A 24556-nucleotide genomic window follows, 5' to 3' on the forward strand; every position below is an offset into this window, starting at 1 on the left:
ATCGAATAATTCCTTCGGATAAAAACAATGGAACCATTCAATAATAGTAATTGAATAACTAGTGTAGGCCGCTTATTAAAGTCTACCCAAGTCTCAAAATATTAGCTACTTCAAGAAGTCTAAACATCAAGGTGTTTATTGTTTACATAAAAATTATTACAACTAATAAGTTGAATCATATGCTAGGCTAATTAAATTGTGATATAGAATTATTCCTTTAGATGAGAACAACTAAATAACAAGTGTAGGCCACTTATTAAAGTCTACTCAATGAGGCTAAAGTAAATAACTGCCTAATTTCTCGAGCAAATGAAAAAAAGAATATGTGTGATATTGTGGTGGTGGCCTCTTTTATACTGTAGCCCTGAATTGCTGTACACTTTCAGTTTGACATGAACTTAGTTTTATTCACGATATTGTTCACATTGTTGACTCCCAGGCTTCACATTACCAAATTTATTCTATACTTATAGACCTAGGTCCTAGCACTGAAAAATTTCTTAAATTTCCAAATTACTTTATATGGTAGACTGGTGTAGTGTATTTTGTAAAATTAATTGATAACTAATAATATAATATTCTAAAATTTAAAATCAATTACCTGAGCCACAAAATTAACTGGATTACACGCCGACTGATATTCTAATGGTATCATACTAGACTTGAGTATTTATTCCTATCAGTTACAATGAAGTCATCAAACCAAGAACACTAGAAACTTAGTTTTTATCGTCCGGCAAACACGATTACAAGTAATACAACAATGTAATATTTTTAAATCGTAGTAACGGAATGATCCAAGATTTATGCTGAAAGTAGGTACGTTCACGGTGATAAACAAAAATTTCCTTGATTGGTAAAATCCTCACTAAACAAGTGACTTAGAGACCTTAACAGACAATTGTCATAGATTATAAAATGCATGTTCTTTCAATAGAGTAAAAATATATAAGGTCATATGAGTCCAATATTTTTGTTTAACACAAATCAGAAAACTATTTCACCCAACATATTATATCTGTACTTTGGAGTACTGTTTATTGTAGCCCTGATTTAAGATAACCAAAGAATCCTCGGGTATAGACTTGGATTTCATTTTTACCCAAACTCAAACTCAAACTCAAATTTCTTTATTGACAAAACACAATATGGTGTCATACAATGGCGTCATGTACAAAATAGGATTGTTCCATTCAACAAATAAAAAAATTCCAGAAGGAATCCACCTAACCCAAGCACGATCCAACAAATTGTTTAAACAGTTATTTTTCATTCTTTACTCCATGTACATGGTAACGGTTCGAGGCCCGAGGGAAGTATATTCTGTCCAGCTGACTCATAACACAAAATATTCCTTCATGATTCTATTTTATTCTGATCCCAGCTTATCTAGGTGGCGTTCCAAAAATCTCGCTCAGGGGCTAATCGTCTTGAGAATCAAACAATTGCAGGGACACAAGGCTCACCGCTCTTCCAATGATCCTTTCCTCTTTATGGTCTGGGTGCTTGGTCAAAGGAAATTGTCTTTTTTAAGTTATGTACTAACTTTATTTTTCCCTTTCTGAGAAATGTTGAATCTACCGATTTTCATTAAAGGTGCTGCCAAATCCCGACTGATGACTGAAGCCATTGGTGATCAAACCCTTTAGAATGTTTATCTCTTACTTGATAAATATATTATCTCAGGGGATGTTTCCCTGTCGTTGACAGTAGTATAAGCAGATTTTGTAAAGCAAAATATAATCTATTACATAATTCATGAAAACTTGTAGTGTATAAGATATGAATATTTGAAATTCCATTCTTTGTGTATTTAGATGACAATTCTTTATGTATTGTCAATATTTGTCATATTAAAGATTCTACATGGCCTCTACAGGGCTAAACGAGAAATTTATACGCTAGGATTCGGTTTATCACCAACAGCTTAAAGAGCCCTGCGAGATTAAAAGTAACATGGTAACTAAAAGTTTAATACTTCCATCTGGTTAAATCCAGGTACTAAAATCACATGTGCAAATGTTTAGTTTAGATTAATTTTCACCTTCCGCTTAGCGTAGCATCTGAAATCTGACGCTGCAACAGACTTGATTCCTGGAATCTAGAGTCCACGTCCGTCTAAAAAAATCCAGAAAAGTAGGCGATAAAGACGTTCGAAACGAGCTCTTAGAATTATTGTTTCGACATGAGTTGACTGGGCCATGAACAGAATTAGGAAGGCTAAAAATAGATAGCAAACATTAAACTATTGGGTAAAAAATCACCTCAGTCTGAAAATATTATTTTTCTCGATAAATTATTTATTGAATAAATTATAGAAGTGAAAAATTGTGGCTAGTAACTGATATCTAATTTGGAGGCTTCATGGTATAAATATCTGGCCAGACCGAACAGAGGGAAAAAAATATAAGTAACTTCAATTCAACTTGTGGTAAGGCAAGTACTTAGGTTAGTTCTAGCACATTTAAATATAATATAGAAACTCCTAAAAGTAAAGCTTTAAGCAGTATGAATTTAATTTAAAATTAGTTTTGCGTAACAATAGCGAACTAAGTTATTGATTTAAATCTCCATTTAATGTAATTGAGAGGTCCTGAATTTGATAAGGTTACCGGTATATTAGGGCCTAGGCCTAGTTCGGGTAGGGTACAAATAAGCAGACCCGGTTTTTATATCGGTTAGTATAATCATCGGTACTTAATATTCGTATATCGAATACGAGTCTATCATATCAAAATGTCCATATTCATAATATCAATTATTATGTTTGAAATTAAAATAATTAATATAGCCCAATATACATAGTGACAATCTCACATATAATAAAGAAGCAATAATTATAAAACAAGCTACTAGAACTGGAAAAAGTCGTAAATTATAACAATAAAACAAACATTTATAACAGAAAATACGAAATATGCTTACTATTTGTATGTTTTATTCTGGGTATGAATGATTAACCACTTTCAAGAACTTATTGAAAGCACCCTCTCTAGAAAACCATACTTTTACAAATTCAGAGATGATCTGCAAGCAGGTTGGGTGACATGCCACTTCGTTTCACGGTCCTCTACGAGCTTATAATAAGCGGCCACCAACACAATCGGATAATGATTATCGAATCATGGATATACATGACTATCCAAAAGACCAAAAACAAAATGTCGGACCAAATAATGTAATAAATATTTCAAAGAACAATACGGTTTTGCTTGTTCTCAATCTTAGAAATTAACATATAAATAGTAATATAATTTTAAAGTAAATATAATTACAACAAAACAATAACATTTAATTACCTTGTGTATTTTCAAGGATAAACGTAACTGCTTGTGAAAAAATAAATGAGGAACTAAACATTTCCATTGTCAACTAGACCAATTCTAATTTGACATAAGTAACGGTACTTTGGGATTATACCGACCACACCCAGACATGAATCGTTATTTCACATTTCGTTTCTACTGATTACTAGATTAGCGTAGTAGAACAATATTTCGTCAATATAAAACAGGAATTGTCTTATCGCAAACCCCTCCCCATCCTCAGACAGAGGTCAAAGTCGAGCGTCTAGTAGATAACGTGATTGCAGAGTCTCGCCGCCCGTTCAGCTGGTGCATCGCTTTGTTGTACTTCCGTGTTTTACCTCTACATTTCTCCAAACACAAAAATTCAACAAAAACAAACATTTACCAAACTAAACTCTTTATTAAAAAAACACTAAAAACTTGTTTTTATTCTTGATCACATTCCGCCACCCAAAATGCGAGTGCCTCCGGCCATCAGCGCGGGCTTTGGCAGCACCTTCGGTGCTGCCCCGCGCTGATGTCGACGAAAGAAAAACATCCCTCGAGATAGTACCTATCAGTAAAATATCAAATTCTAGAGGGGCTAATCAGAAATATAAATTGAATTGTAATGGAAAGGCAATTATGTACCGTGCAAATCACGTGATGCCGCGCGGTCTGCCGTAATCAGGATTCTCGAGAAAGATAAGATAACAGCGACAACAATAACGATCACAATACCTGGAAATGCTTGTAAGTTTGTAATTTTGTAATTGAAGAGTTGTTTTTTCGTTCTATCATGTTTGTTTCTATAAATTTCTATTTTTGTGTTCTTCATACTAGTGTGGTCGGTATAATCCCAAAGTACCTAAGTAACTTCTTTGAGAGGCTCCTAATATTCAGTGGTAGCTTATTTGGTTGTATGGGCTTTTCGAGAATCCCACATTGAAGAAAGAGGGATGAAAGGGTTTGAGGGAACAAGCTGTTGATATAACAAACCAATCACAGAATCAGGTACTATATAGACTGCCACAATTTGTTTATTCTTGTTAAAGTCACTGCCTACCTTTGAAAACCTGTTTGGTTTATGTATGATCTGATTTCTGTTTAGAAGGTGTCCCACTAGTATCCCGACAAACTTCTCATGTTCCCCTCATCAAAATAAAGAAAAAAGTTCATATAAACATATGTTCGGAAATGTTTTGTTAGCAAACTAAGTCTAGCGAAAGATTTCACCTGACTTTCTAGGAAAAGACGGAAACAATGTTTTTAATGGCTTAAAGATAGTTGTTAAATTTATTAGAATTTATGTAATATGAACTGAAAAATTTAATAAAATACGTCCCAGACCTGTAAGACCACCCATTTCTGAGATATCAGACAAAATATGCAAAATTTGGTCTCGATGCTTGGTTTAGATTTGAAGTACATTAAATGGGTAATAAACACGCAAACTTTATAACCAAACCTTATAGATAATGTAATTCTGAAGAGAATTATGTAAAATAGGCCAATAATAAACAAACGCAAAGTTTAAAAAAATAGGCTAATGCTTAATTAAATCAATATTTACAAAAAATAAGACAGAAGTTGGCTATAATGGGAAGAAAATAGTTTTTCCCTTAAAAATTGTTTAAATAATCCTGGTGTTTTTTATACATTGATAACAATTAAGTGCTGTGGCCTTGTATATTACTGTGGTACTTTTTTAATAATGACAAAAAATATTTGGTTGCAAGACTGATGACAAAATATAATATTCACATTTGTAATAAAAATCTAGCATCATGTAGAAAATAAACATAAATAAATTAGTAGAAACAATAAATATAGAAATAGTACAGATACAGAATCACATCAGGCTCATCATAAATTAACCATATTTTGTAGAGCCTAAATTCTCTCAGGTTAGTAGTTAAACATTGAATATCTTTCCCGAATATAACATACTTGTAGGTTCTCTCAATGTTATGCCACATTTAGCAAATATGTCAATTTTAATTTTTAGTGTGTCATTAATGTTCAGTTTTCTTAACCAAATGTTAATATTATTTTTAATGATTTTAGCAATTCAATAAAATGGGGAGAGGAACATCAGAATCGGAAAGTGAACTGAGCAACTATGGAGATGCATTTGGTAAGTTATTGCAGGTTTTTTTTTTATCTTGTCATAAGTGTAAATCTTATCCGTAATAACCTATGTGTTCCAAGTAGTATTATATATTTGTGTAACACCTATATCAGTTAGTGCACACTCTTGTTAAAATGATTCTCCCACTTTGAGAAAAGTTATAAAGTCCACCTTCTCGATCACCACAAAATTAATGTAGCATTTAGTTTGACCTCAACTTTTTGAAATCTTGATACTTTGAGCAAGATTTCAATTTCGGGAACAGTTTGAAGTCACATGGTGCCATACAAGAACTGAAGAGAGGATGTGGACCTTAGCCAAAATCTGTTGAATCATGTGAAAGGTATGAGCTGATACATTATCGTGTTGAAGCCTCCATTAGGCCACAATTCAGGACGCTTTCACCTTGCCATATGGAACATCGAAAATTCCGAAGAACGCGGTCAATATTGAATTGTAATATTGAGCATTCAATGTTTTAATTAGCTTTTTTTTTAAGCAACAGCTGGTGAATTGCATTGTTGTTTATTTTTGTCCGCCAAGATACCCGAATTTTCATAAAAACATGTTTATATATACTTAAATTGTATACATTAAACTTGTCTGAAAACAGCATAAAATTTGGTTCAAATGTATATTTTTAATTTTTCTTTTATATTCTCCAAGTTAGGTATCAAACAGAATTTGAGGGTGAATAAACAAAGGAAAGTTTTTCACATAATGTTTAAAACAACATTAAAAATTATGTTGAAAATAAAAAATGAATCAACGAAACATGTGCTCCGTTTTTCTGTGAGAAAAATTATGTATATGTTAGAGCATTGGTTGTGGTTAAAAGAAGATTTATAAAAATACATTACCGGGAACCCTAAAAACAGTGTCACTGCAAAAAGTACGTGCCACTTCTAGGGTTAAAGAAACTAACCATGTAGTTTGGCCCGAGAGAGTACATATGATTTCGAAAAAGGGAGGAAAGGTTTTATCTACTTCAGTCCTCATCAAACTATCATGTGATGCATAACAGGTTTCGTTGAGGTTACCTGTAAGATTTCATGCCTATAGCTACATGCGTTACTATGCAACATGTTAAATTGTCATATGATTGAACTCAGTGTGTTTACAAATTTATTTATTCTTAAATTTTCTCGTTACCATCATGGTTATCCATAAGATCAATGTAAATATATTCACTACTCACCGCTGTTTAAATAAATAAATAATTCTTGCTGACCTAAAATCTTTTATAATAAAGTTTTCAAGTATCTGAATTTTTAAACACTATTTTTCATTGTGAATGTAATGCTGGTTGCTTCATGGTTTAAGGCGTTGGACTTTAGTTCTGAGTTAGAGAGTACAGTTTCAAATCCTGTATTTTACCTTTGTACTTTTTATCAGTAATGCTGACGTTTTACCATACCGAATCTCCTGCTTTTACTGTTTTATAAAGTTCTTGTATAAGCCAGTGGCCCATCAGGACTGCAGAGTAAGGTTAAAAGAGACTGGCCTCGCCTTTTTTTTTTGTTAAAAATACAAATATGAAATATACTCATGTGTGTTCCATTTTTAATTACAGCTAAAGTACACCCAGGCAGTGCAGTAGAATTTGTGTGCTGGCATCAGACGGCAAGAAAATAGGTGAAGAAGTTGTACTATATTTCATCAAATTATTTATCATTCTGACGTTTTGTTTTCTGTTTTAGATTTAGACCACACAAAAGAAATCAGACGAAAGTACAATGAATCTAAAAGACACAAATGTGATTACGAAGGATGTGAAAAAACATTTTACAGACCATCCAAGCTAGAAGCTCACAAAAAACTGCACAATAACGAGGTATAGATTTTATTTAACTAATCTCCTCTACTATGAATAAAGTGATGAAAATCGGGGTTTATTTTAAATTGTTTTTTAATGTAATAGACATACAATATGTTAATTTAATCTAGCTATATTTATTTGATGGTATTAATAACCATACACAGCTCATTGAAGACTCTTATGTCTGTGACTATTTGTCTGTCATGTACATACTTCCAAATTTTTTTCAATATTTAGACCTTGGTAACCTAAGGCATTGATACAAGTCTGGACATGTCTCCCTTGTTTTTTTCTTCCTTTTAACAAAATGAGTTATTTCTGCACCACAAAGTAGTCTGACAATCAGCTGAAGCAACTGATTAGTTGATTTTCTTTTATTCAGGCTGAACCTATTTTGGTTGCCATCTATAACTTATGTTCATGGTTATTTGAGTCTTCTAATCAATTAGGCTTTAATCCAGTTCTTTAATGGAACTGTTTAATGTATCTGTACTGCTTGTGGCTGTTTTAACCTGTCGGTTATTTGTGAAATAGGAGGAGGTTTTCTGTTCTTGCGATTCCAAGAGGTTGTTTGTGGTTAGGAGTGGATGAGAATTGCAGCAGTTTTCCATAATGAAATTTCTTCCTTTAAGAGTTTTTGAACTGTTCGTCCATAATGTTTCAACATGTCCGCCATGGAACCAGCACATTTAATGCAGGAGTATTTTACGCCAATACCAACTCACCACACGGATATTTTGAAAGTATGTTTTGTTTTTAAACGTGAACTATTATTTAGTAATTGCAGGGTTAGTGATCAGTTTTAATAACTATCGTTGCTTTTCTGTCAGATTCACAAGTCTGGTTTGTTAAGATTGTGAAGACTTTTAATTGTCATACTAAGTAAAATTGTTCTCGATTGAATGGTAATCGAGTACCATGTCAAATAGGATAAGCAAAGCAAGACCTGTATTGCTGAAGGTCACTGCAAGATTACATTGGCACTGCAGGCTTACTGTATTGGATTGGAAGGGTCTGATGACAGACAGTTTAGTGTGCGGTCAGCACCCCTGGAGTGGAAGTGTTTGATGACAGCTGAGTGTGTGGTCAGCGTCTCTGGAGCGGAAAGTGTCTGATGACAGACAGCTGAATGTGCGGTCAGCGTCTCTGAGGTCAACACTCACAGGCAAATGCAGTAGCAGCAGCTCGGTCACAGTCTAGTTGTCACTAGATCAAATATGTTGATGTTATTCTTGAGCTTACAATGAAGTAATTATTCAAGGTTCATTATTGTAATTATAATTACTTTCTTCATTCATAAAAATTAATTTAAAATTCATTTGTTAATTTTGTTGTATCATTTTATATAATCACTAATTGCACCAATTTTTATCCACTATTTATCACTTGTAATTCATAAATATCATGTTCATCATTTACATAAAAAATTATTATAGCAAATAGCACAATGTAGCAATTTCTTTTGACTCATATGGTCAATGGAACAAATTATGACCTATCTACGATTGTAAAAATATGGTTTTTTAATTCACATATTTAGGTTTAAAAAGATTGTTTTCAGAAAAATTTAAATTACTTTTTACTTTTAAGTTTAATTAATTATCAAAAACTTATAAAGGCCTGAAAATTATTCCAAAATTGGCTGTATTAGAATTAAATTGTGAAGAAATAACAAATGATGCCAAGAGTCTTGATTTTTGGAAGTTTTAAATATTTTTAGCTTAACAACTGCTTGACATACAAATTGTTTGAAGTTTTTGGGTTAGTGTTCGCTAGGGATACACTATATTAAGTTTAGTACAGATTTAAGGGGTTGGGTTTTGACCTTTGTTGATTTGACATGGAACAGTTTTAACAGAACCCTACCAATGAGTAGTTAGCCCTGTAAAAACACCAAGCATAAGTGGAACACTCTTAAACCTGTGTGTGTGTATGTACGTGCATAAGTGCGTGGATGTGTGTGTCTGTGTATGTATATTTGTACTATCTTTGGGAAAATAAATAATTTTTCATTTAATTTTTTTGCCTCATGACACATGCACATTGGTCAGTTTAATTTTTTACAGATTTTTTGGTTAGTTGTTTGGTGTCTGATATACAAGCTAATCATTACTACAGACACTTCGTAAGCACAGATGATCGCTTCATTTACTCCAAGCTAAATACATGTTTAGACTTGTGTAACAAACAAATTTATTCCTTTGGATTGATTTTAAGCTGAATTTTAAAGTCAACATTTTGGTTGGTCACTGGTTTTTACACTGAATTGAACTTAGTTTGGAATATTTTAGCACCACCATGTTTTTTAAGTTAATTGATGTTGTTTTAGAGGCCTTTTGTTTGCAAATTCGATGGCTGCAGTAAAGCTTATACAAATTCATCACATTTGAAAAGACATGTTCTAAGTTTCCACAGCATCACTACTTCTCCTCCATCCATCAGGTGAGTACAAAATAAGATTTGCTCAGAAATTGAAATTCCGAACTTGATTTTTATTTTACATGAAATCAGATCCAAGAAGTGTTCATTTCTTATAGCTTTTTAAAGATTTCTTTAAATCTTTACAGCCATATTTTCTCCGCCATCTTGAACTAAAGTTGTAGCTTAAAGTGAGAGTGGATGGATATTTTTTTTAACCAATTGTATAAAATTTTACACTGTAGAATATATTTACATTACATTTACCTTTAAGTAATGATAAGTAGTTATTATTATTGTATACTTCCACTAACCGAGTGAACATATTTGTTTCCATATTTCCTGAATATGGAAATCCATATTAACTGAAACAACTCATCTATAATTAAGCCAAGGACCTGTCATGCTCTAGGGCTGAAGTTGCTAATTGTCTGGCAGTTAGTTTATATAAAGTGTCTATATAAATATCGTATGGGCACATACGAGGTCTATCCAAAAAGACAAAAGTATCCGACCGCCGACAAGTAGGCGGCTGCGGCGTAACTGACCGGCTCAAACCGGTTATTGGAAGGGAGGGGTGAGCCTTCTCCTTCCCATATTAGGCATTGAATACGATCCGGTCACTCAGTGAGTCACAGAACAAATAAAACAAAATGCGACGAAGGACCTGTTAGCCATTCCGCAAATGAATTTAAGGACTGTTTCCGGAAGTGGGAGGAGCGTTGGAATAAGGTAATAGCTTGTGGAGGGGGAGTACTTTGAAGGGGTCCAGATTGCTGTTGCCGCCGAGTAACATCAGTTCATGTTCACCTTAAGGTTGGATACTTTTTGGATACACCTCGTATTATCAATGAACCCTTTGACCGCTGTAGACGAGTATACCCGCAAACAGAGCACTTGCCATCATCGCTACTGTTGAGTATTCTCGCAACGCACTATCGGCACTCTGGCAAAGTCATGTGAGCTATCTTGCCACATCAATTAGCTGTCTCGTGTGTTCTAATTGGCTGAGAGTCAGAGCGAGAACTTGTGTGGTGTGTGTAGGGTGCTTGTAGGAGGGGTGGGTGTTTGGCAGGAAAAAACAAGATGTGAAACCCACCACATGTGTTAAAGTAGCAAGGTCGCTTTGTATTGTTCCATGTTTTTCAGAATACCATAAACTAAAAACATTTCTAGAATTGTATTCTAAAATTGTATAATTTGTAATAAAACTGTTGAATGAACTGTCTTGTTTTTTTTTAGTAGTGAAATCTAAATACACTAGAAAATAATTAACAAAAGCAAGAAAATAGTTTTATACAACATATATACTTACCAAAGGTGAATGAAACGATTGCTGCGCTGCACTGTCTGAGCAAGTTCGCCTAAGAGAAACTCAGCTGGCCTGGCCGGCTACACAATCTACAGAATACATTGCAGTTATAAAACACATACTTTTCAACTGAATCCTACATATTATTTCAGAGTTTATCAAACAGTTTTGAATATTGCAGAAAAATTTAACATTCTCTAAAAGGTGGGAGAGGTTGTAGAGTTCAGCCAGTGTTCATTTGTAGTAGCTAAATCTCAATTTGATCCTATAGATGCCCTGAGCCAGGCTGTGGCATGTTGTTGAAAATTAAACAGTTCCTCAACCTAAGTTCAGCCAGTGTTCATTTGTAGTAGTAAAATCTTAATTTGATCTTATAGATGCCCTGAGCCAGGCTGTGGCATGTTCTTGAAGACCAAACAGTTTCTCAACCGACATATAAAACGCAGGCATGCTGAGTTACCGTACAAGTGCTCCGAGTGCAGTGAGAAGTTTAAACGTAGTCGTCTCTTGAAAGAGCACATGTTTGTACACACCGGTATTCATCCTTATTGGTAAGTTGCGTTCATTTTTGTACATTATATAAGTTTCCAATTGTTATTGCAGTTTGTTCATTCTCTAGTTGAAATACTATACTATAGACATATACAGCTTTTTCTATAGAATTCTACAATATCTACTTAACACCCCATCAGGTACACGTGATCTTCCACAACTGCCTTTGTGTTCCCAATCAGGTATACACCGGGCATTCGTAAAGCGTGTCGTGCGCCCAATGGGGTACAAGTTGCTATGTATATCATTATTGCGTTTTTATTGTTTGTCTGTTTTGGTGGTTTGTTAAATGTGATCCGACGCTTAAATAAATACTTCAGACTATCGTGTACACCATCAGGAGCACAATTTCTTAATTTTTTAAGGTAAATTAAATTTTTTAGGTATCCCTTGGGGTACATGGAGAAACGTTGAAAAAACATATTGAAATAAAGTTTTTTGTGCAAAATTGCGAAGTCTACATACGTTTCTTGTTCTACTTAGACGTTTAATGTAAATAAATAATTACGGTTACTTGCCTTATTATTGAAATATTCAATGGCAAATAATAAAATGCGGAAATAAGCCGCCGTCGTGAACGTGTTAATAAAATAAAACTACCTCTTACTTTATTCATGATTTTCTTGAAATAAAAAAACATAACAAACTAGGGTATTTGTGAACACATTAAAAACACAATTCTGAGACATTCAAGGGCTGAGGAATTAAATTGGCTCGAGAATTCATTTCCTTCAATGTGTACAGCTAACAATATTTGTATTTGGACAATATAGAATAAAAGAGGAAATATTAAAACTAACACAATTTCTTTTTGTCAAGTTACTTTCTAAAGAAAAACTACAGAGAAAATAGCAGTATATAAAAAACAACTGTAGTCCCCAATGTTCTGGATTGTCCCACAGAAAAGTAAAATAAATGGCATTATTATGTTTTACCAAGTCCAAAGATTGACTACCAAATTTTGCCGTGCCGCTATGACGGTCCATACTGAGTGCCTCATTGACCAGTGACAGACTTTTAGGGAGTAAAATAAAAAAAAACTTTTAAATGTTAATAAACTTGTTTTTATTATAGTTTAAAGGTATATAAAAATACATTGTAGATTGTTAAAAGCAATAATATTGTTTTAGAACTTTGCTAGTGTGTGATACTGCTCAAAACAAGGATAATATATACAAAGGGCGACCTCACATGTTGAACATTCATAGCTGGTTTCTTTTCTTCTTTGTCCAGTTCGAGTGGTGTGTTTGCACACATAGCACTGCCTGAGTAGTTTGCGCTTCTTTGTGTCATTCTGTGGGAGTAGCGTTATAAAATGGCGATCTTGGAGGCGTAGCGGGTCTTGTGTTCCGCCTCCGTAAAATAGTTTTAAAAGTTATCACCAGGTGCCACCACGATACAGGACTAGCAACACTGTACAGCGACACTATTAGGAACAACTAAAAAGTTCCAAAAATCTCCGCTAGACGTCACAGTAAGTCAGTGAGAACGAACTGACAGTCATTAGTCTGCAACGGAAAATGCCGTGCTCCCTTATATGGGTCCAAACGGCAAATGCTGTGCGCACTCATTTGGGTATGTTTTGCTGCACTCGTCAACAGGTTAAAACGTACATTGTTATTGGTGGAAACATTCAACTTGTCTGTGGTTTTACAAATTTCAGATTTTTTGAACTGTAAATTATAGTTTTACAATATATATTTTACTTAAGTGTATTTCTTGTTGCAGTTGTGAGACTTGCAGTCGTGGCTTCCCGAAAAGATATGACTTGAAAAGACACCAACGGTGTCACAGATCATACACTTGTAACTCACAGTCTTGTTCGGAGACCTTTACTTCCATGACTCTATACAGAAAACACATGGCTAAAAGCCATAAGCCAGGTTGGTAAATTTGTAAACTGTGTCTATAGAATTTCATAATGGTCTGGAGACCATTATAGCTGTAAATGTAATTATTAGAAGTAATAAGACCTCCTTGAACAAAATATTTGTAGTTTGTTTTGTAGATGTATTTACAATGTAATCCTGAGTATAAGATTCAACAGAGAAATGATATTCTCAAAGTTATAAAAAGTTATTTGTTTTATCAGGTCATATAAATATGAAAAATTATTCATCGACTAAGTGTTAACGAAGCCTGCTTGTGTGGCTGAATATTTCATTTCTGTCTGTCTTTTCGCATTTGTCTCTAAAACTAACTGACTGTCTTGAAATTCTGCTTGAAGCTGTATTTCTATACAAGCAATACTGAGTTTTATGATGATGCATGTTACTCCATGGAATTTGCCTGAGTGTGAGTAAATATTTTTACATTATTCTAATGGTAACCAAGGATTACATTGGTCTTATGGGTAACCAAGATGACAGTGAGAAACTATCACAATAAATAAATTTGTGAACAAGCTGAGTACAATCATATGAGATTTTAACCTGTGACACATTAACACTTTATACCCTGGGCCCTTAATACATGTTTCGGCTTGGCTCCCTGGGGTTTTATCATGCTTTTAAAAAATTCTGTGTTATTACAGTAATTATGTTATAAACTCATACTATATATCTTTTTAAAGATAGAGTTACATATTTTTTTTAAGTGTATACAAATATAAAGTTTATTTTCAAAATAAAATTATTACATAATATTGAATGTTATGTAAAAGAAATACAAAAAAAGTTTTTGCTACATAGCTTGTTAGTTCAGGTAGTTCGCCTTAGTGTGGTAATTTTTTAAAGCACAATGGTCTGAATCAAATACAGGATCTCGCACATTTTCGTTTAGATCGTTCATAAAATCAATATTTGGTCCCAGGTGTGTATCAAAATCATCGTCACTTTCCGACTAGGAGTCAAACAAAAGATCGCGAATTGCATCACTTTTGATTTCATCACCCATATTATTTAAACTCGAAAATAATAAGTAAAGAATATAAAAGAAAATCAACGGAGAGTCGAGAAGAAAGAACAAAGCGAGTGTAAATACAAAACAAAACACACGGATAACCTCACATTGCTTACATTTGCCTTTACTTCATTCAGTAAGAAACTAAAGTTCTGATTATTGACAAACAGTTAAATTCACATTTAGAATACATTATAATAACATTTGCTTCTGTATTTGCCGGCAAGATTTGTAGAAAACTTAGTTAGACATCACTAAGACTCACAACAACACACAATGTGAAACACTACAAAGCAAACTGACAGTACCGACGATCAGCCGCCGCCGCGCCTACGATCAGCTGTCTAGACTCGCTTGTAGTACGACGAAAAATATACGTAGTTCATTACTAAAACGTGACCCAGGGATCTCAAAACCAACAAATACGAACTTAGACAACCAATAAACATAATAAAAATGTTTGAATCCAAAAATAAGATGACTGACCTAAATAATACAATTAAATAACACGACCCGAGCTATACTCGGGCGCCGGTAGCAGGCGCTGCCGACGTGGCCCGACCTATACTCGGGCTCAGGGTACAAAGTGTTAACACATGTAGCTTATACATACAGTAAAAACAAAACAAAAATAATAAGAGTGGAGAATCTATTTAAAAATTTGTTGACAAGATTTGATTTTAGTGCACTCTAGCATTGCATTAAACCAAACCTCTCCCGAAATCTTTATTTTAAAACTGCTGTGAAACCTACCTCAATATTACAAAAATGTGAATGCATCAAGTGGCAAGAAGTCTCAAGAAAGATCATCTGTAGATTTTAAATTTTGTATAAAACAACATAGACAAGAAGGATTTGTATGGTGGTGCCTGCCCAACCATAGAATTTGGCTAAGCTTCAAAACAAAATTTCTTTTAGTATAAGAGCTAGCAACGTTTTCGAGAGAGAATTTTAGGTCAGACGATTTTTTGACGTATTGTTCGTCTACCTCTTTCGGTTAGAGTCTGAGCCACCTGGCTGGCAGTTGGGGTTGCGTTCATTTGTGCGCATCTTACCTGTACAGGTAAAAATCCTAATTAAAAAAAATTGCAAGAAGCATAATTTTTTATTTTTAGACATTGGATAGATTTACCAGACATACATTTTTTATTGCCAGACATTTTTATCACTGCTAACTATGTGCCAGATGCGATCTCTTTTTTTTTATTAAAAATTTTAAACTATTTTAGTTTGTCAATAATTTTGATATAATGTTATTAAAGGATAAATAAGCCTAAAATTAATTTGCCAGACACTAATTCAATTGTTAAACCTGGAAAAAGCCCGAAAACGTCATGGAAATCATGGCAATATAATCCTAGTAGTCAGAGAGAGACAGTTCAGAGTGCAAGAGAGATAGACAGCGACGGTAGCGCAAACGGCAAGTGGACAGTATGGCGTCAGTCTAAAGCCACATGTGCTCAGCATAAGAGCAGCGTTGATTTCACATGTCTTGGATTCTTGTGGCTTAAGGTACTTACAAGATGTAACGTAACAGCAGAATAGCAGCCTAATAGAATTAAAATTTATGGAAAACAAATTTCTGATTTCATTGCAATTTTGGAAAAAAATTTCAATCCGTTTAATCCACAATTAGATAAAGAAAACCTGTACAACATTGCAACTTCGAAGACTGCTTCTCCAGACATTGCTGATTTTTTACTGAACATTGAAGAGCATGGTGAAGACTTAAGGAATCAATTTATCAGTGAATGCGCAGAAGATGAGACAGATTTGATAAGCCAATTAAAAAAAAAATTTTGAATTTTGCTGAAGCACCAATGAAAAAGGAGTTGACTTTTGGGGAATAAAATTGTTGAGTTGCGCTTGCAAAGAGATTTATTTGCTCGAATGCTGGGGATTCCACTCACCCACAGTAGCATCTCCCAGTTTAAACCTGTTCGGATCGACATTTTCTTCGATCAATACTTTTCACCTTCTATTAAAGATTGTTAACGTTCACGATGAGAAGAAACAATCTGTCCAGTATCAATCGGTCCTAGCCAAATTCGGCCACATAATTTTGTGGCAGAACTTAAAAATATTGAATTTAAAGAAGCATTAGTAAACTTTTTTATTGATCACTGCGGTAGTGGGAATATGTTCTCTCTCATTGGTAATAAAATTGTTAACGTAAGTTTTAATAAATGTTATTCATGTAAAGTGGTAAATAATACAGTAATTAAGGCTATTGAAGAACAATTATCATGTGAAGAACACGAAAAATCCGATTCCAGGATTATTTATCATTTACGTCAAATACACTCTGATGCAGAAGTTGTTATACGCTATTCTGATACTGATATTTTAGTCATACTCCTGGAAAATATTGATCATTTAAACGCCTCTTTGAAAATTTGGATAAATAATATGGGTGTAGGAAATCATCAGCGTTCCATCAATGTCAATGAATTACATTGAATCCTTGGTGACCCTTTATGTAAAGGCATTACCATGCTTCCACACAATCTCCGGGTGTGATTACGCGCCGGCATTTTTTAGAAAAGGCAAAGTTAGGCCTTTTAAGTTGTTAGAAAAATCAAAAGAATACCAATTAGCTTTTGACAATATTGTTACGGATGATGAAGAATTACTTGAGACTACATTTATCACACTTGAGAAACTTATATGTCAAATGTATGGAGTCAAAAATTCTTCAGATATTGATGATCTTCGATTTCATTTATTCTGAAGTTCATTTAAATTAAAACCTCCAATGAGACTTTGCGGAAAAATTTTGGAATTTCGACTCATCAAGTTTACCACCTTGTAAAGCTGAATTGCAACAGCATTTATTGCGAGTTCGCTATGTGACTAAGCTTTGGAGAAACGCTCACTCAAAACATCCAATATGTTTATCTCCAGTTGCTTTGGGTTGGACCAGCAACGATGGCAAATATGATTTTGTCTGGTTTGTGGGAGAGCAATTACCATCACAAGTTGCAGATATTATTATTCAAAGTAAGTATGGAATAGAACATTGATCAATAATAATTAAACTTTTATGCAACGAACAAGAAGATTTACACTAATGTTAACTTTTTTTTGTTATAGATGATAATGTATTAGAAGATCATGGCAAATCCCAAGACGATGATATAAATAATATTGAAAATGAGAGCGATGATGATGATGATTATGAAGATGCCTCCTTTTTCTGTGACACAGTTATTGAATGAAAAAATATTTAAAAAATTGATATAAACTATTTGTAATTTGTGTGTACTAATCGGGATATGTTTAATTCTTTTTAATAATCTTTTCCAATTCAGTCTTGTTTTAATTTAATTTTCTTCATGTTAAAATTCTCTTATTGATACTGGCACTTTATATATAATTGTAAAACCGATAAATAACAGTTATCAAAGCTGATCGAGAAGAAATTGGGTGGGAGAGCAATTACCATCACAAGTTGCAGATATTATTATTATTCGAAGTAAGTATGGAATAGAACATTGATCAATAATAATTAAACTCCCAAGTATATATTACATTACTTGTACTTGTCATAGTACTGTTGAAATGGTTTTCTGTCTCATTCGCAGTAATACTTTTTGCAACTGTCTCTCTCTAATTACTAGGATTATACTGCCATGATTTCCATGACGTTTTCTGGCTTTTTTTCCAAGTTAAAAATTGAATTAGTGTCTTGCAAATTAATTTTAGGCTTATTTATCCTTTAATAACATTATATTAAAATTACAGACATACTAAAATACTTTAAATTTTTTATTAAAAATAAAAATCGCGGTTGGCACATAGTTAGCAGTGATAAAAATGTCTGGCAATAAAAAATGTATGTCTGGTAAATCTATCCAATGCCCAAAAATAAAAAAATTACGCTTCTTGAAATTTTTTTAAAAAATTAGGATTTTTACCTGTACAAGTAAGATGCGCACTAATGAATGTAACTGCTACCGCCAGCCACGTGGCTCAGACTCTAACCGAAACAGCTAGACGAACGATGTATCAAAAAATCATCTGACCTAAAATTCTTTTTTTCAAAACGTTGCTAGATCTTATACTATTTATTTACAATTTCTTAGAGAAATTTATTGACGTAAAAATGCTACAATGTAAAGAAAGGTACAATGTTCAGAATTCTTCTAGCGTATAGAACAGTCTGGTCACCAGCCATCTGATCAGCGCAATCTTCAGTTTTTGTCCCTTCAGTGTCTTGATCTCAGCTGGCAGTAAGTTGTACAGCTTGTGTCCCATGTATGATGGTTTTTTTCAAGTACTGTGGGATACAGGTGTAGGCAGGATGTAACTGTTAGCATGACTAGTGTTATAGTTTGGACGTTTTGCCCTCCAAGGTAGTTTACTTGTTTCAGCAAACAGGAACACTTACTGGACGTGAAGATCTACAAACGTCATAATACGGAGATCCTTGAATCCTTCACGTCAGCTGTCCCTGTGTTCACAGCTCATTTCATTCTAATAGTTACGCTACAGTATATTATATAACAAGTTCAATATGTTCTATGATTGTACTCAGTTTATTTACACATTTATTTATTCTGTGATTTTCTCGTTTCCATCGTTGTTAATCACATACAACCAATATAAAAATGTTCACTAATTCTTAGCTGAATTCTAAAATGCACCATCATTGAACTAAATGTTATTTATATACGAGGGGGACAATGCTCAGCCTCAGGTTGCGGTAAGAACACAGACGCAGCTGGAAAAGATTTGTTGGGAATTACTGGATCATCCACCATACAGCCCTAATTTAGCACCATCAGACTTTCATATTTTTGCAAAACTCAAAGAAAGCGCTTGAAAAATGATGACATGTTGAAAGAAACAGTCACTAATTGGTCTAACGGTCAGGCAGCAGAGGTCTAACCCAGAACTTACCCCAGTTCTAATTTTTTAGTAGCAGTGCTCTCTCATTACTTTCCTTCTCTGTTTCTATCCTTATCATATTTTAATCTGTTTATATATTCTCAAACCCTTCTCCTTAGTTCTAATTTTTTAGTAGCAGTGCTCTTATTACTTTCCTTCTCTGTTTATGTCCTTATCTAATTTTAATCTGTTTATATTATTCTCTAACCCTTCATCTCAGTTCTTTGGTACGTCACTTTACTATAAAAAACGTATAACACTAAGTATTTGAAAAAATAACTGCTCTGCCACCATGATCAAGGAAAATTCTTATTCTGCTACTGTCATGTAATTTGGTAGCTGCTTTCCCTTTGGTACCATCCAACAAACATTTTACAGAAAACTTTTTTTAAACATAGATGGAAAGTTTAGTTATTGTTTATAAAAAATCACATTTCCCTCTCATGGTTTCACTCACTTCTATTATGGGTCTATAAGTGCATCATTATACTTTAATATACATATATAATAAAAAGTGTGTGGGACTGATGCATAAATGAAAAGTCTAATTTTATGTGGAGTTAGGGTTGTTTAGCTCTCTCTTCCACTCAACTTCAAGATAATATGAAAAAAGAACAATACTAATAACATTCACTTATAAGTAAAATACAATTACAACTTACAAAACACATTACAAGAACTTAAATATATTCAGATTAACCAATCAAATCAAGTTGTAATAATGTAAAACCTTATTCGTTTAACCCTTTTTTGTACGAAACACAGCCTCTGCCTGCTGTGATCTAGTTCCGCTAGCGGACGAATCACAAGCTCTGCAGGGCTAGCATACTATGTCTCATTTCAATGACATATGGGATTAGTTCAGTGAGTTGTACTGGCATTGTCTGTTTCTATTTGAAACAATATAGCCTTGCGCGCACTACGACGGAACGGAAGGACACGACAGAATTTTTCAAATATGAATAGTATTGATTGTTATGGAGATGCGCGCACTTGGACGGACGGGACGGAAGAGACGCGTCGGACGTCAGTCAGATTACCTGAGGAAAAGAACTTTTGAACAAATTCTGTGCGTCGGCGACGTCGGGTCCGTCCCGTCCGGTGTTTGTAAGCGCACACACACCTCAGACGGAACAGAAGGAAATTTTCTCTATTCCAGCTATATCTTCTGAGCCAAAATGGATGTCTCCAAGTTAATTTCTCTTGTTCAAAAACTACACCGAGCTGTACAACATGCATCATCCTGAATATTTTAACGTCAATAGAAGAGAGAATTGAAGAGAGCTAACCTTTTAGTGTTTCTGTTATGTACCCAAAACCTGGCTTTTCTTCGTCTTCTCTCTGCCTCTTCTTCTTCTATTACGAATGCAGCAACAATAATTAATTCTTCATCTAAGCACTGAAGCATCTTTGACAATGTTTTAGCACAGACTGAGAACTTGATTAAAACACCCAAGACGATTCTGGCGTGGCGCGGCGGTTCCGTCCTAATGCGCGCACCCTATCTTAAAATTTCCAGTCGTTTCCGTCCGTTCCGTCGTGGTGCGCGCAATGCTTATTTCAGCTGTTTTTTGCAGTACGTTTACTGTTTCTTGAAGAGCTACAAAAGTTCCAATTAAGTGAATTTTCTGCCAATGTAAACAAACTAGTCAAGCCACTGTGAATTGGGTTCTTTGTAATTTTATTGGTGTTTTCATTGTAACTCAAATTTCTTTTAGTTTTTAATCTATTGAAAATATGAGGATAGAGTGCAATTAAATAATGTAATCAGTTTTATGCCTCATTTTCAGATGAAAATACATAACGGTTATTACTTTGGATTGAGTGTCTAGGTTATAGCGTTGAAATAATGCGTGAATTATTCATTTAGTACTATTTTTTTCTGATGGCTTCAAGTACAAGTGGATTACAAATTAATGACAACGATATACTAGATGACGATTTAACATCCAGTGATGAAGAGGCCTAGATATTCCTAACAATAGTGATTCGTATAAATTTTATTCTTTACAGTTTATTGGAGTATAAATAATGTTACAAAACAAAAGAAATATGTTAAGATACACATATCAATTAAATATGATTTGATGCACAACAGCTTTAAAATGTACATTAAACTTGGTTTAAAAATAGCAACAAAATATTTTACAAAGTATAAAATTATTAAGTAAAAACATAATGGTGTAACAAAAACCATTGTTTTTTTACCTTGTTTTACTCTACATTTAAGCCGAATCAAAACAAAATCATGCATTACCTTATTTATTCAAAATAAAAAGTGTTAATTTAAAAAATACAACACTTTACTTCAACTGAATATTTAAATACAACCAAATAGAGAAATTAGCACTTTTTTAGTCCCGAAAGGGTTGACTATTAACACTCACCCTCCCACATATTATTATTATTATTATTATTATATATATATATATATATATATATATATATATATATATATATATATATATATATAAAATGTTATATTACCACAATTGAATTAAGGGTAAATTTTTGTCCATATTTTTTATTCTATAATAGAAGTTTTCATGTAAATGGCCCGATCACTGCTTTCAGATTATACTTGTCAAGTGTGTGACAAGAAGTTCACAACACATCCCAATCTGAAAATCCACATGAGGGTTCTACATTCTGATCCTTCAAAGACTTGGAAGTGTGCAGTTGAAGGTTGCAAGCGATCATTTGTTCTAGAGAAATATCTGACACAGCATGTAGAACATGTTCATGAAAAGTTGCATGAATACCAATGTCCCATAGAGGGCTGTGAGACAGTTTTGCAATGGAAGGTGAGTTCACAGTTATTGATCTCAAATCCTTTTAATAGACAATACTTGTTATTAGAATCTCTGTTTAACTCCATGGGTATTAAATCTTATAATGAATGTTATTTATTCCGATATATGTATCATAGACAGATGTTGATTTTCACCTCATCTCATCGGCTGTTATCAATATAATTCTTGTCTGTGTGTGTGTGTTTTTAACTTAATAACTCTTGACCATTGTGACCAAGTAGTTTTACATAAACACATTGATTCATTGATTTATGCTAATGTTTTGCTTAGTGTGTTTTAAAGTATATTTTAAATGATATATTTTCAAACTGTATATTTACAATAATAATTGTTCTTTTTTTATTTTAAAGTATATGTTAAACTGTATATTTATAAATTATCAAAATTATTGACTTAAATTGACTATTCTGTAATAATTATATGTAATAATTCTTATTCTGCTGCAATGCCTATCAATTTTTGTGTTTCTTTTTAATTTTTCAATATTTAAAATCAGTGTGTAAATTATAAAAATAAGTTGACTTTGCCTATTCAATGTAAAATTGTCAATGGCAATAAAACTATTAATTTAATTGTTTATTTTCAGTTGATAGTCAAGAGAAAAATGTACTTTATTAGTTTATAAATATGTTTTTATTCATAAAACATCCAAAAGTGTTAAGAAGATTAATAAATATATTTTAATGTAAATTGAATTATAATCAGATAGTTGGCATGGGTTTTTATCACAATTTCTCTACCACAAAAAAAAACCTAAATGAAATAAAATTGAATTTAATTTGTCATTTGAATAGGAATTTCAAAAAATCACTTTACCATATGTGTGTGACTAAATTTACATGTTATAAAAAGATTTAATATAAGATAAGTTTATTTGTTTCCTCATGGTTATGTTTGGTTGAACATTTTCCAAAATCCGAGAAATGGGCCCAAACCTTAAAACCCAAACTTTGATTTTTCTCCTACAAGATATCTTCTCCTTAGTATAATAAAATACCCTTTACTAAACAAAACTTCAGACACCATTTTTATTATTTTGAGTTGGCCACCATTGTCTCCCATTATATTAGTTGGATAGAATAACATTTTTAACGATAGGGAAATTTAGCTTTATTATGAGCATCTGTATAACAACTCAGTCGTTGTTCTATATTTTGTCATCAATTCATCCTGTTCTGTTGTTGCTCCTAACATATAAAAGTAATAGAACTTACCATACAAGACTAAAACGTTAAACACATTTATAATACAGTGCAACCTCATTAAGTCGGACTAGCCGGGACCGTGGCCGATCCGACAACGAAAATTCAGGTTAAACGGAAAATTTTGAAAATAATAAAGAACACCATGTTTTAACCATACAATATTTGTTTATTGCAGAAAAACACTTGAAATACACATCTTGATAAAGTATAATACAGTATATACAGTTTAAGTTTTCTTAAAGAGTTTTGTTCATTGAATTGCGTCAGCTTTGAATGCCTTTTCTGTGCGGTCACACATCCTTTTCAACATGAGAAGTTCAGCCTGTCTAGTCTCTTCTTGTTGTTCGAAATTAACCATAAACTCCTCACCCAAATGAGATGCTACTTCTACATGGCTTACAGTATAACTGTGGTATTTTCAGTGTTTTTTTCAGAATCCTCTCTGTTATCAGCATCTTAAGGCAACAAGTCGCAATACATGTAATTATACAGTTCTACGAACAGTCTACTGATAAACAAACAACCATCCCACGCTTGGCAGTCTAGGCAGACGACAAAAAGCTAAATTTAAATTTTCCTGAACTGATCCGGGTTATCCAGAAATCCGACATAAAGGGGTCTGACTTAACGAGGTTGCACTGTAATATAATACATCTCTAAGTTTATCTGGTTAATTTGTGAAATAAGCTTGAAAAAGGAATTGTCTAATATAGGTTATCTTTGCTAAAGACATTCTCAACAAATAAGCTACCAAATCCAGTTTCAAGCATTGAATTAAAATTTCTGGATTATTGTTTTATACCTAGTAAAATATATTTGTAAATTCAACAAATCTTGAATAACCCTCTGAAACTCTTTGTGACTGACTAAAGTACTTTTTGCAGCGATCACTCTTCAAGCACGTGAAGCAGCATAACACCAAAAGAACAAGGAAGCTTAAACAGAAACAAAGAGAGAGGAAGGACAAAGGAACACCAAAAATAAGTTTGGCTGCAGACCTTTCTGGAGTAACCTTGACTCAAGACGTTCACAATAAGCTAATTATGAAGGATGTTGTAGAAACAGATGATGCTTTGAGTATCGTAAGTGAAAACAGTGAAGTTTTAAATACCAGTGTTGATAATTCGAATAATTCTAATGTTCTCAATTTATCTCTAAACCCTAAAGATAGCCTTGATGAACCATTAAATTTGTCTCTGCATAAATAAAACATTATAAAAACCCCAAA

The 24556-nt window shown here is 33.3% G+C and overlaps 1 protein-coding gene across 1 annotated transcript; it reads left to right on the plus strand.

The window, feature by feature from the left end:
• Positions 1 to 2412: 2412 nt before the first annotated feature.
• On the plus strand, positions 2413 to 24556 carry LOC124361919 (zinc finger protein 431-like). Its single transcript, XM_046815983.1, has 8 exons — positions 2413 to 2431; positions 5355 to 5424; positions 7119 to 7252; positions 9567 to 9679; positions 11345 to 11518; positions 13248 to 13402; positions 21885 to 22114; positions 24213 to 24556. The coding sequence occupies exons 2-8, from the start codon at positions 5367 to 5369 to the stop codon at positions 24534 to 24536; spliced, it is 1188 nt and encodes a 395-aa protein (XP_046671939.1). The 5' UTR covers positions 2413 to 2431; positions 5355 to 5366; the 3' UTR covers positions 24537 to 24556.

The sequence above is a fragment of the Homalodisca vitripennis genome, chromosome 5, assembly GCF_021130785.1.
Source record: "Homalodisca vitripennis isolate AUS2020 chromosome 5, UT_GWSS_2.1, whole genome shotgun sequence".
NCBI classification, from domain to species: Eukaryota; Metazoa; Arthropoda; class Insecta; order Hemiptera; family Cicadellidae; genus Homalodisca; species Homalodisca vitripennis.